Consider the following 13,747-nt stretch of genomic DNA (forward strand, 5'->3'; position numbering starts at 1 on the left):
AGGGGACTCAAGGTGCCACCGCTCTGGGCACAAAACAACACGTCATTACAGCAAACCCCAACCTGTGAGCTGCCTCGGCCGAGCACACCGCACAGAGCCCAGCCTTCAGGCGGCAGTGAGATTCTCCAGCACAAATGGCGCACTCACTGGCCCGGGAAGAAGGTGTGTGCATGTAAGGGGCACCCCCTCTGTGTGTATGTCAGTTATTCCACACAAACTTTAGACAAACGTTCAAAAGATGGCCCAACAGGTACTAGTATTCCACAATCTCGCCTGAGTTTTTAAAATCAAATACCTACCCTAACGTTATCCATGGGCTTTATTTTTTTGGCTGGACTCCAAATAATGGAGTGGGTGGCTACAGACGGGACTGCAAACTGGCCTTTGTCTACTGATACTGCCAATGGCATTTCTGCTTTGTGTGCTGGGTGACCAACACCCTTGCCAATGGCCTTTAATATCTCCACCATTCACACAGTGTCCGTGATCTGCCCTGAAGATTAATAATGCTGAGGCATCACGGGATCAACTGTGATGAGAAAAACAACCTTTGTTTTCCTGAGCTGCTGCCTCGGCATTTCATGGTATGATAACCCTGCTCACATCCTGAGTCTGGACGTTCAGATAAGGGGTTGAGTTTGGGATTCCTGCCAAAAAACTCCCACTTTGCTTTTCCAGAGACCCCTTTAATAACAACCACTTAGAACTAAGGACAAGAAAACTCATTGACCTCTGCCCCAACCACCTTATCAGCAACAGATCCCTGGTACCTGCTCTCAACCTCCGGGGATGGCAGACCGCCCTTCCACCAGCTCTCTGTGCCCCTGCCAGTTTCTGGGATCCGTGAGTAATAAACCTTGTGACTGCTTCCTGTGTGAAGTGTATTGAAACGGCACCTTGAATCAAAACAATCCTGTGGGTCCCACTTCCCCAGAGCAGAAGCTCAGATGCTGAGGGAGCTCCCCACCAACCACTTGTCAGGGGCTTCTGCCCCTTTATTCAAACAGGTCATAATCTACCTATTATTAACTTCATACACCAGCCCCAGCTACTCAACACGTGGTATCAGAAAAAAAAAACAAAAACTTATTCCTGTGCACAGAAAGTGAAGGAAAAGGGACATGTTATAGAGAGTGGCCAGGAAGAGGCACAGCGCAGGTGAGTGCGTGGTGACACAGTTTCCAAACTACCCCTGGTGGAAAGAACCTCACAGGTGAGCCTGTGGTGGGACCCCAAGTCCCTCCTCTCACGGTACCCACCGAGGCTACTCTCATCTCCTTACATACTGGGTGCCCCTCCAGGTTTCACTCAACAAAGTGTTCCACCCTGCAACACTATTGGTGGGAATGTCAACTGGTATAATTACCACAGAGAACCGCAGAGTAAAAGTGTTAGTCCCTCAGTCGTGTCCGACTCTCTGAGACCCCCTGGACGGTAGCCTACCAGGCTCCTCTAACCTTGGGCTTTCCCAGACAAGAACACTGGAGTGGGTAGCCATTTCTTCCTCCAGGGGATCTTCCCAACCTAGGGATCAAAGCCACATCTCCTACACTGGCTGAGAAGTTTCCCATATACTGTTCTTCAATGTCTCTTCTAGACTATCACCCCAACTCTTCATTTTAAGTGAAACACTATTCTTCTCAAACCGTGCTCACTGCTTACTCTCTGAGATCCACAAGGTTGGGGTGAGGCAAATAAGAAAGTACACTGCAGATTGATACCTACACTTCATAAAAAATCACTACTTTCTTTTTTCATAAATTGACCTCCTTTGAAGTTTCTGGCTTTTAGCCAAACTACCTTCCAAAATGCAGCCACGTTCACCGACATTCACCTCCTTCCCTGGACATCCTCCTGGCAACACCCAACTCTGAATTCACACCCTGAGCCCCACCGTCAGCTAGAATGCCTGGCAGCGTCAGTGGTGACAGCCAGCCAGTCCTGGCTCTAAGTTCTCTCTGCTGTCTCCCCATTTTTTCTGTCTCCCCAGTCTCCTAAAAAAGCAGTAGCTAATTTTGGTGGAGTGGCTAAGGATCACCAGGCCTGCCTGTTGAGAAAGAAGGTCTTGGGCCCATTCTCAGTTCCTGTGTCAGTAAGTGGGTCACATTTGTGGGCAGCCAGCTTTACACGTCAACACATTTCAGGGCTTGCACCACTGCCCACTGTTGAGTCCTGCCTCCCAGAGGAAGAAGCTAGAACGTCTCTCCCAACCTCTCAGCAGAGAGCAGCAGTCAAGTGATGAGATGCACCTGATGGTGACGCTGGAGCAGATGTGACAGTGACGGCAGAAGCTTCTGGTGTCGGGGGCCCCAGGAGCGGCACTTCTGGTCCCCAGACCTACGCAGGCGTAGCAGGAGCTGCGATCCCAGCCAAGTGGTGGCGGGAGATGCTTCCCAAAGTGGTCTGGGCCTTGCTCTGGCTGTTCAGCCTCTGAACCGAACTCTGCAGCCACTCAGGTTTTCTGCGGCTGCCTGATATCTCTTTATGGATTCCCCTTCCTCTTTAACCAAATCAAGTTACGTCCTGTGGTTGGCAACCCAGAAACCTTTCTTTATGGCTCTGAGCTTTGGCTTAGAGCAGGGGTCCCCAACCTCTGGGATCTAATGCCTGATGATCTGAGGTGGAGCTGATGTAATAATGGAAATAAGTGCACAATAAATGTAGTGCACTTGAATCATCCTGAAACCACCCCCCCACCATTCCATGGAAAAACTGTCTTCCACAAAACCGGCCTCTGGTGCCCAAAAGGTTGGGGACTGCTGGCTTAGAGGCCCGCATTTTTAACCCTCCTCCTCACTGCTTCTGGCACACATTGACCATCTCTGGACCACACCTGGAGCAACACAGCTCCATGAGTTTCACCCAATCACAGCACACCCGTGGAGAAACGGGCTGAATATTTGTGGTCCTAGCCTTCAAATTCACATGGCAAAATCCTAACCCCAAATGTGACGGTGTTAGGAGGCGGGGCCTTTGGGGAGTGATTACATCATGAGGATGATGCCCTCGTGAATGGGATTAGTGCCCTTATAGAAAAGACCCCAGAGAGACCCCTCACCCCTTCCACCACATGACGACAAGCAAGAAGACAGCCATCGATGAACCAGCAATCAGGCTCTCATCAGATGTCAAACCTGCTGACACCCTGAACTCAGATGTCCAACCATCAAAACTGCGAGAAATAAACACCTGCTGTTTAAGTCACCCAGTCTATGGTATTTTTGCTTTAGCAGCCCAAACAGACCAAGACACACCCAGACACTCACAGACACTGTTATTTCCCCTCCCTTCCTGACCGGCCACATCTGATCAACAATTTCCCATGCTCAAATTCATCACCTGAAAAACACCACTCAAATTCTTCCCCCTAGAAAATCAAGTAAGCACACAGATTAAACTCATTATTGAGGTAACAGTACCCAATTGATTGCCTTAAACAGAATAAGCTTCCAACAGAAACCAGTCACATTATCTGTAGCTTCTGACCACCCCTGCGGGGGGAGGGCTCTCTTGGCTAACAGGTAAGTCAGCACCTTTTAATGCATGATTTATTGACTCCACTTTGCATTCCCTACAACTACTTTTTAAATATTTACTTCTCACAGTTCAAGCTGCCCGGTCCTTCGTGGCCGCCCCCTCATATGCACGTGGTCTCTACTCTATTGGGAACATAGACGCAACAGGGCTGAGCCCCCTGGACTTTTCTCCCCCTCATCTCCAAATGGGTCTCACTCCTGCTTGGAGGAGGCGGTGTTCCTACTAGTCCCTACCAGCCCTTCCACAGGAGCACATTCTGCCTGTCACTTTCTCCAGGATCCGGGCTCCCTGGACACCTCCCTTCTCCTCCCTTCACTCGCATCTCAGTGTGTCCACAGCGTCCTCCCCCGCAGCACTTAAAACTCACTTAAGTCCATCTCTTCCTAAATCGTTCTTCCCCTGACACCACCTCATCCACAGACTCCTTCTCCCCAGTCTCCTTCCCTTTCCCACAAAACTTCTTTTTGGTCGTGACCTGAGGCGTGTAAGGATCTTAGTTCCCTGACCAGGGGTTGAACTTGAACCCCGCTGCATGGAAGCGCTGAGTTCTAACCACTGGACAGCCAGGGAAGTCCTGAACTTCTTTGTTTTAAACCAACTCGTTTTTACACGCTTCTGGGTCAGGATATCTGGCCTTCTAAGGACAGGATACCTGGCTTCTCATGTCACCACCCCACTGAAATCATGCTGACTGTGGTCCCATGAGTGTAAGACGTGCCCAGTTCAACAGTCTCTCACAGACACTCCCTTTACTGCTCTGAGATATGGGACAAGGCAGAGCCCTCTCCTTGTCCTTCGGGACACATCCACTGACCCCCCAGTCCCTGGCTTCTTTCCCCTCTTTGCTGACCCCTCAGGCTCTGATGCTCTCCAAGCGCCCACTCATATGCAGCCTTCTTCCAGGCTCACTTGCTACCACCTCCAGCCCAGATCTCCCTGAAAAAATTCAGGCCCCAAAGTCTCCTGAGCTTTCAACAGAACAAGCCCAACACCAAACTCATTCACTTCCCCGTTCTCCCAAGTGTGAGGTTTATCCTGCAATCCGCCTTTCAGTTAACCACCACTGAGCCAAAACCTAGAAATCAACCCTGATCCCTCAGTTGGTCACCACATCAGACCAAAAGCATCTCCTCTTCAGCACCACTGCCCGGCACGTACCGCAGCTGCTCCTCCAGGCCGTGCAGGTAGCTCCATGTGGCTCTTCCAGACCCTGGTACTTCCCCACTCTTATTTATTCTCAACTGCTCATCTGAAGCATCTTTCTGAAGTCCTGTCCTAGCCCCACCATGTATCTACTGAAAGCAGGTAAAGGTTACATTTCCCAAAGTGGTGTTTCCCACTTTGTTTTACCCTTTTCTGTCCCTGGATTCTTGGAAAACCATGCACCTTTAGAGATGCACCCCTGGCTGGAAGTCAACCCTCTGCACACACACTCAGGGCTCTGCTCCCCCAACGCCCACCTCATGGATGCCCAGTGATTCATGGGACCCAGGCAGCCCTCAGACTGGTGAGTCCTTAACACAGTGGCTCAGATGGTAAAGAATCTGCCTGCAATGCAGAAGACCCTGGGTTGGGAAGATCCCCTGGGGAAGGGAATGGCTATCCACTCCAGTATTCTTGCCTGGAGAATTCCATGGACAGAGGAGCCAGGCGGGCTACAGTCCATGGTGTCGTGAAGGGTCAGACACGACTGAGTGACCGACACTATGACTATTTCACCTTGCTGTGCGGCCTTACCTCCTACACGTCCCACGACACACCCACCCCGGTCATAGCCGACCACTCCCCACTCTCAGGATACAGAGCCTCCTGTGCCTGCAAACTGCCCCTTCAGCTATCTGCTAAACCATCCTGCAAGACCCACTTTCAGCGTGCCCCCTCTCTCTGAAGTCTCTCTTTCCTTACAGAAGCAACTGCTGTCTCCCTTTTGTCACAACCCCTTCTCTGGGTGTGTCGCCTGCTCAGCTGGCAGGCACGTACTCAGCCGTGCTTCTCCCCACCAGCCCCCCTGAACAATAGAGGCCCTGCTGCAGGCGGCTCATGACTCTGCAACGGCTCCCATGGCTTTTGTCTTCAATAAACACAGGCATGACGGTTTGTTACCATAAGCATTACTCGAGCTTGTCTGAAGTTTATTTGCTTATCTTTTCCCTCTCTGCTGATTTTTCATTTGAACTATTTAAACTCATCTCAAAAAGTCCTTGTGGCTTTTGTTGTGGTCCTAAGGCTAGCAACCATAGAAACTATCAACGTTAAACCACAAAGGCAACTATTCCAAAAACACTAGGACGAAATGCATTAAGGGGTCACTACAGAGGCACTGTCTTTGAATAGGAATTGAATGACAGGAAATCCACAGGTAAGTCTGTCTTCATTTTAATGCAGAGTGCACAGCTGACATCTTCCATCACTAACCTCACACAGAAAAATCAAAGCATCCATACTAAGCATTATTTTTCAGCTCCAGATAAAGTGAATATTATTAATACGGAGTCCTTGCTCAGGTGCTCAGTCGTGTCTGACTCTGTGACCGCAAGGACTGTAGCCCGCCAGGCTCCCCTCTGTCCATGGGATTTTCCAAGCAAGAGCACTGGAGTGTGTGGCCATTTCCCTCTTCAGGTGAGTACAGAGAGTCTCCCGTAAATTTAATAAAGCTGAAAGTGGATTTGCCCTCTAGAGAATCTATAAACCCTAACAATAAAGAAGGATTCATTCACATTGTATAAATAATATCTAAAATAGATTTCATAATGTAATTGACTGAATGTGAAATAAATGCTGAAACCCACGCAGTCAACTGTACGTGAACTGGAGAAGTTCACTCTTTACCTTTATGGTAATCAGTGCCAGAAAAATCAAAAACGTTACAGCCAGATAATCAAACACCAATTTTAAGCCCTAACCTTATTTTCAGTCATTACAGGGAAATTCAGTATCATTCTTACGTGAATGGTTTTCATCTAAGCAGATCATCTTTTGACACAGCCTCTCCTTAACAAGGCTTCCCTGGTGGCTCAGACGGTAAAGCGTCTGCCTATAATGCAGGAGACCCGGGTTTGATCCCTGGATTGGGAAGATCCTCTGGAGAAGGAAATGGCACCCCACTCCAGTACTATTGCCTGGAAAATCCCATGGACAGAGGAGCCTAGTAGGCTACAGTCTATGGGGTCGCAAAGAGTTGGACACGACTGAGCAACTTCACTTCACTTCACTTCTCCTTTACTATTATTTGGGGAGGTATGGAATTCAATCACTTTGTGTGACATTATGACAAGATTTTTCTAATTAGGTATTTTCTTTTCTCTGTCATTGATGGGAAAAAAAATCTGCTAATTTAAAAAAAATTTAAGGATGCATAGATATATAAAAATAAATGCCTTCATTTCTCCTAGGTTTCTTACTCCCCTGATCATTGTAAAATCTGGCTCCATCATTCAAGGAAATGAGGAAAAGGAGAGGGAATAGCAAATTAACAACCACCAAGCTTCAGGTGCTGTGCTTCTCTTTATCCTCACGAAGTTGACATATGATTCCAGATTTTACAGACAAGCAAACAGGCTCGACTGTGCAGCGGTCACACAGCTAGTGAGGGGGTCTCCGCGGTGGCTCACACCAGCCCTCTTGGCAGAAGCCTCACTGTGGTGTCTGTGCCTGTGGCCCCCTCCTCAGGAGTTTCTGCATGTGACCATATTTCTATTAAACACCCCATCATGCTGGCCACAGCTAACTGGACAAGGGATTGGAGCTGGACCCAAAGCCGGCAGAGCCCTGAGGAGTCCTTCTGTGAAAAGGTGGTTGGACAAATTGATGTGATCCTCTTCTTCAAAAGAATGTAAGACTGATGGAAGCAGAGGGAACGAGCAGGAGAACCAAGACATTCTGCGAAAGGCGGGGAGGGCAGCTGTGACACCATCCTTCAAGCCCGTGACAGGAGCATTCACGAGTTATGGCGCTGGGGGACAGGGCGGGGAGAGGACGGGGGACAGGACGGCCTGGCCGGAAGATGCTCTGAAACAAGACTTCAATTAGCACCCACAAAGCACTAATTAAGAAAGTGGCAGCTAAACCAAGAACAGAAAGACTTCCTAAAACTCTCAACCCCTGAATATGCAAATTATGAAAATGAAATTATTGTAATCAATATTTCAACAGAGCATCACCCAGTAGTTTCAGTACTGCACAGACAGAAACATTCATTTTTAGAAGGCCTAAACTGCAATGACAAAGTTGACAAACATACAGGCACAAAAACCACAGCTTCAGTCCCTACTATGGGGCAGTAAAGGAGGTTACTGGAGAAGGCAACAGCACCCTACTCCAGTTCTCTTGCCTGGAAAATCCCACGGATGGAGGAGCCTAGTAGGCTGCAATCCATGGGGTCACTAAGAGTCGGACACGACTGAGCGACTTCACTTTCACTTTTCTCTTTCATGCACTGGAGAAGGAAATGGCAACCCACTCCAGTATTCTTGCCTGAAGAATCCCAGGGACAGGGGAGTCTGGTGGGCTGCCGTCTATGGGGTTGCACAGAGTCGGAAACCCACCGCAACGAGAAGCCCAAGCTCTGCAGCTACAGTAGCCCCCGCTCACCGCAACTTGAGAAAAGCCCTCACAGCAACAAAAACCCAGCACAGCCAAAAATAATTTAAAAAAAAAACAAAAAAACACTGAGGCCTCACATCCAATTAATAAAAATCAGAAACTTAGGGGTTGGGCCCAAGAATTACGAAAGCTCCCCAAGCTATAGCACAGCCAAGATTGATTCCAGATTAGTGGGTCTGTGGCCCAAGGATCACCAACATCAACGTGACCTGGCAGCTTGTTAGAAATGAGACTTCTCAGACCCCACTCCACATCTACTGACCAAAACTCTGAAGGTTGGGCACAGAAATGTGCACTTTACAAGACTGTCCAGAGATTCTGATGCACCCTAAAGTGTGAGAACCATGGCCTTAGATGACAATAAAAGGTGACTCTTACTTTTAATTATAGTTATATAATATCTATCAAAAATATACTGAAAAATCCTACAAATACGCCAGGCTAACTTCCTCAATAAAGAAAAGTTATAGAAAGACATAAAAAACACACTTACTTAGGACATTAAAAATAAGCAATTCAAAATAATGTTTACTTAAATTTTAACTATATAAAGATCAAGATACTAACTTATATGTATGAAGTATACTTAAAATCGGGGCGGGGGGAGGTGCAGACACAAACAATGAAAAACTGCAAATAATAGCTCCATGGCTTCTGACTGATTATAGAGCTTTTTTTTTTTAATGATAATGTATTATCTTTGTAATTTTGAAAAAAAGACATATTTAAAATACAGTATCTTGACCTTATATTATACACAAAAATATAAAACAAAATTATTAGAAGTAAATAAGAGTGTATTTGTATGGCTTTTGGGTAACAAGGAAAGCTTTCTTGAGACCAAAAAAAGTGAAAGCCTTAATGTGATTGATACACTTAGAAACATAATTTTAAAATAAATAACTCCATAAACAAAATGAAAAGACAAGCCAATTACAACACAAATAGCAGAGAGTAGGACACCGCTAGAATATATAAAGAACTCCCACGGATCCACACAAAAATCTAACCAACCAATACGGAACCAATAAAGCAGTTACTGAGTCACAGGAGAGAAAACTCAAAACTACTCACAAACACAGGAAAAGTCACCCAAGGCTGCTAGTATTGAAGAAAGTAAACACTTAGACAAGATACCCTTTTAAATTTATCATAATAGCAAAAAGTGTTTTATCCATAAGAAAGGCAAAAATCTTAAAAGTCCATCAGTATCAGAGTAATGCATTCGTGCTTTGCTCCTGGGGATATCAATGGGGATAGCTGCTGGGGAGTGCAACCTTGCCAGCCAGCCCAGCAATTATACTTCTAGGCACATGGAAATGCCTGATGCTGTCCTTACAGTGCTGCCCTGTGATACCAAAATATTAGAAACAAACTAAATTTTCATCAGCAGAGAGAAAGGTAAGTGAAATATCATACATTTATTCAAAAATATACTATACAGTGGGCTTCCCCAGTGGCTTGGTGGTAAACAATCCACCTGCAAGGCAGGAGACACAGGAGATGCAAGTTTGATCCCGGGGTCGGGAAGATCCACTGGAGAAGGACATGGCAACCCACTCCAGTGTTCTTGCCTGGGAAATCCCACAGACAGAGGAATCTGAAGGGCTACAGTCCATGGGATCGGCCACAAATGAGCACATCCCTACACAGTTCACTTTTTTATACTGCACCATAGTTAATGACAATAAATAGATCTCTATGTATCAACATGGACAGTTCTCAAAAAATAACTAAGAAAGCAAGTTACAGAAAAAAATGCAATTTTAAAACCACTTATATAAATTCTTAAAGCCTTTGAAATATTTTAATTTTCTATCCATATAAAAGATATTAAAATCACTCTAAGAGTAATTTTAAGAATATACATGAAACTCACAACAGAGGTTATTTCTGGGTAAGTGAAAAGCTTTTCTTCAGTTTTTCAATCCTGCTCCCCCCTACAAAAAATTGCTCTGCACCCCTCAAAAGTCAAATATAATAACATGCTACACGATACGAACATGAGCACCCTGATAATGACCTGAGGGTGGTGTCCTCAAACCATGTGAATTTTATTATGTTATTATAATACAAGCACATAGCTGAAGTGAAAACGAGATGAAACTTACGCATGTAAGGCAGCTTTTCTGGGCAGGGGAGGTATGGTGAATATGTGAAGTTTTCCGGAAGATATGTTGTTGTTTGAACAAGATAATCACTTGAATTATTGCCTTCAGGATAATCTTAGAGAGAGAGAGAAAAAAAAAGTTACGACCAAAAAATTGCCTTTTGCTTTGCTCCTAGTATGAAATATGTCGCTGTCACTGTGTAAACACTACACTCTGCGATCCACAGCAGCACTTAAAAGCCAATTATCAAGAAAGAACTAGGGAAAAGCAAACTACACCTGCCGGGACCGCTCTCCCGTTCACCCTTCACGGCTGCCAGAAGGGACCTCTCAGCATGATTTCCCAGGGGACACTGGGACGAGGCTGGAGCGGAGCGGCCGGATCCGCGCGTGTGCACACACAGCAGACTCATTTGCCACCAGCAGAGAACACCTGCTCCCATCCCTCTCCGAGCTGAGGCAGATGCAAAAGGGGGAGTGAAAGTGTACCAGGGGTGCGAGAGCGTGGGCTCAGCAGTGTGGTGCACGGGCTTAGTTGCCCTGCGGCATATGGGATCTTCCCCGACCAGGGATCGAACGGTGTCCCCTGCACTGGCAGGGAGATTCTCAACCCCCTGGCCAAAGAAGCCACCACAATGAGAAGCCTGTGCACCACAAGAAAGAGTAGCCCCTGCCTGCCACAACTAGAGAAAGCCCACATGCAGCAGTGAAGACCCAGCACAGCCAAAAATAAAATCCAACTGTATATATGTGTATTAACATATATATAAAGAAAGTGCTCCAGGGGGATCATCTCCACTATCAGGCAGCCCAGGGTGCTCTGGACACCCACATGGCCACAGCACGCTGCATTTGCAGCCACAGAGAGCAGACGGTAGGAGTAATGTTTTCTCACTGCCTCACACTTAAGAAACTGAGATTTACCCACTCAACTGACTTCTGCAATACAGCCCAATTAAAAGTCTTAAATTAGTCATACCCAACGCGTGGGCTGCAGTTTCTGGAGCACCCTGGAGCTATTATTACATTAGGTCTATTATTTTTAGAGTCAGCAAATTATGGAACACAGAGGTACTGGTTTAGAGTGCCAAGATCAAGTACTGAGTTCAAATCCTGCACCAACATGCACTAGCTTGGTGGCACAAAGCAAGAGAAGAAAAGTTTCTCTTCTGCACCTGCCTCATGTCAGATTTCAGAAACATAAGTGTACAAAGTGCTCAGAACAACCCCAAGTCCATATGCATATTCAGGAACTTCAGCTAGGAGTGACTGCTTTAGAAATGAGCCCCTCAACCTGGAACAATCAAGAGCCTTAGGAATTTTGTAACTTGGAACCGAGGAGATCACATTTCAGTCCCTTTCTGGAACAAAGTTCTGAGAAATTCTGAGATGCAAATCTGGGAACCATGACCTGATAGCTTCCTGCTATGCAAGAGGAAGCTGGTGTAAGAAAATGAGACCAGCACCCAGTCAATAAGAGACGAGAAATGGAAACGGCTGATTATACCAGTCTGTCTTCTGGATCACAAACTTTGTACCCACAGGAAATGAAGTTCCAGCAGCCACTTTGGAGAAGATGAAGACTTTACTTCAGACCTCAGTAATCTGCTCTAATGAAAAACGCATTCCTATAAGAAGTGGCCAGCAAGAAGAGTTAGGAAAAGGGAAAACGGACGTATGACTTAAAAGGGCGGTCTGCCTACCAGCGACCAGCAAGCACAAGACTGAGGGTCAAAATCACAGGCTTCAGATCAGATGAGATCAGTCGCTCAGTCATGTACGACTCTTTGCGACCCCACGAATTGCAGCACACCAGGCCTCCCTGTCCATCACCAACTCCCGGAGTTCACTCAGACTCACGTCCATCAAGTCAGTGATGCCATCCAGCCATCTCATCCTCTGTCGTCCCCTTCTCCTCCTGCCCCCAATCCCTCCCAGCATCAGAGTCTTTTCCAATGAGTCAACTCTTCACATGAGGTGGCCAAAGTACTGGAGTTTCAGCTTTAGCATCATTCCTTCCAAAGAAATCCCAGGGCTGATCTCCTTCAGAATGGACTGGTTGGATCTCCTTGCAGTCCAAGGGACTCTCAAGAGTCTTCTCCAACACCACAGTTCAAAAGCATCAATTCTTCGGCGCTCAGCCTTCTTCACAGTCCAACTCTCACATCCATATATGACCATAGGAAAAACCAAAGCCTTGACTAGACGAATCTTTGTTGGCAAAGTACTGTCTCTGCTTTTGAATATGCTATCTAGGTTGGTCATAACTTTCCTTCCAAGGAGTAAGCATCTTTTAATTTCATGGCTGCAGTCACCATCTGCAGTGATTTTGGAGCCCCCAAAAATAAAGTCTGACTGTTTCCACTGTTTCCCCATCTATTTCCCATGAAGTGGTGGGACTGGATGCCATGATCTTCGTTTTCTGAATGTTGAGCTTTAAGCCAACTTTTTCACTCTCCACTTTCACTTTCATCAAGAGGCTTTTTAGTTCCTCTTCACAGGCTTATTGAACTGCAAAAGTTAAACCTCACCGCAGACTCCTGGAAATTGAATGTGAAGCACATGAGAAGAATCAAAGAAACTTAAATACCTCTGGTCCATGTCATGACCTAACAAACATTCATGCATCATCAAAATACAATAGATGAAGGGAATTCCCTGGTGGTCCAGTGGTTAAGATTTCTTGCCTTCACTGCCAAGGGCCCAGGTTCAATCCCTGGTCAGGGAACAAAGATCCTGCAAGCCACAGGTGTGACCAATAAATAAATAACAAAGCAAACTGAAGACATTCTTTAAAAAAAAAATACAGTAGATGGAGATGCAGCCTGGGAGCCAGGAAGACACTTTGGAGCAAAGACACACACCCTTCAGGCCTACCTGCTGGAAGGGGCCCTGCAGACCAGAGCCCCTTATAAATAAGTGGCAATTCCTCATGAATTTGCAACTTGTCAGTCAGGTTTGAAGGTAAGTGTATTACCAGAAAACCTCAACGTGACAAATAGGGCCCAGTGACAGTACAGTGGCTAAGACCTATTCCACCAGAAAGTGAGAAAGCCTCAGTAACAAAGTCCTCCCCCACTCATGCCTTTCTCCAAGGAAGCCTGCAGAGCGTTTGGTAAGGAAAGCCCTCTAAGACAGAGGGCAGAGGGGTTCAGTGGACATTACCAGTTTTTATGCCAATACACGCAGGGACAGACAAAAACCACAGAAACAAACCCCTCTAGGAGACCACATCTGTGTCTCATCCATAGATACCTGAAAGATTTAAAGATACGAAATTCCAGATGTTCAAGCTGATTTTAAAAAAGGCAGAGGAACCAGAGATCAAATTGCCAATATCCGCTGGATCATCGAAAAAGCAAGAGAGTTCCAGAAAAACATCTATTTCTGCTTTACTGACTATGCCAAAGCCTTTGACTGTGTGGATCACAATAAACTGTGGAAAATTCTGAAAGAGATGGGAATACCAGACCACCTGACCTGCCTCTTGAGAAACCT

The 13,747-nt window shown here is 46.3% G+C and overlaps 1 protein-coding gene across 1 annotated transcript in view; it reads right to left on the minus strand.

Moving 5' to 3' along the window:
- The window catches only part of B4GALT6 (UDP-Gal:betaGlcNAc beta 1,4- galactosyltransferase, polypeptide 6), a 66,376-nt gene that overhangs the window by 23,419 nt on the left and 29,210 nt on the right, over positions 1-13,747 (minus strand). Inside the window, exon 3 of the mRNA XM_010828966.1 lies at positions 10,251-10,364. Coding sequence (XP_010827268.1) covers positions 10,251-10,364 — 114 coding nt within the window. The remainder of the gene's footprint in view (positions 1-10,250; positions 10,365-13,747) is intronic.

This window comes from Bison bison, unplaced genomic scaffold (assembly GCF_000754665.1).
Source record: "Bison bison bison isolate TAMUID 2011002044 unplaced genomic scaffold, Bison_UMD1.0 scf7180017864498, whole genome shotgun sequence".
Classification (NCBI taxonomy): domain Eukaryota; kingdom Metazoa; phylum Chordata; class Mammalia; order Artiodactyla; family Bovidae; genus Bison; species Bison bison.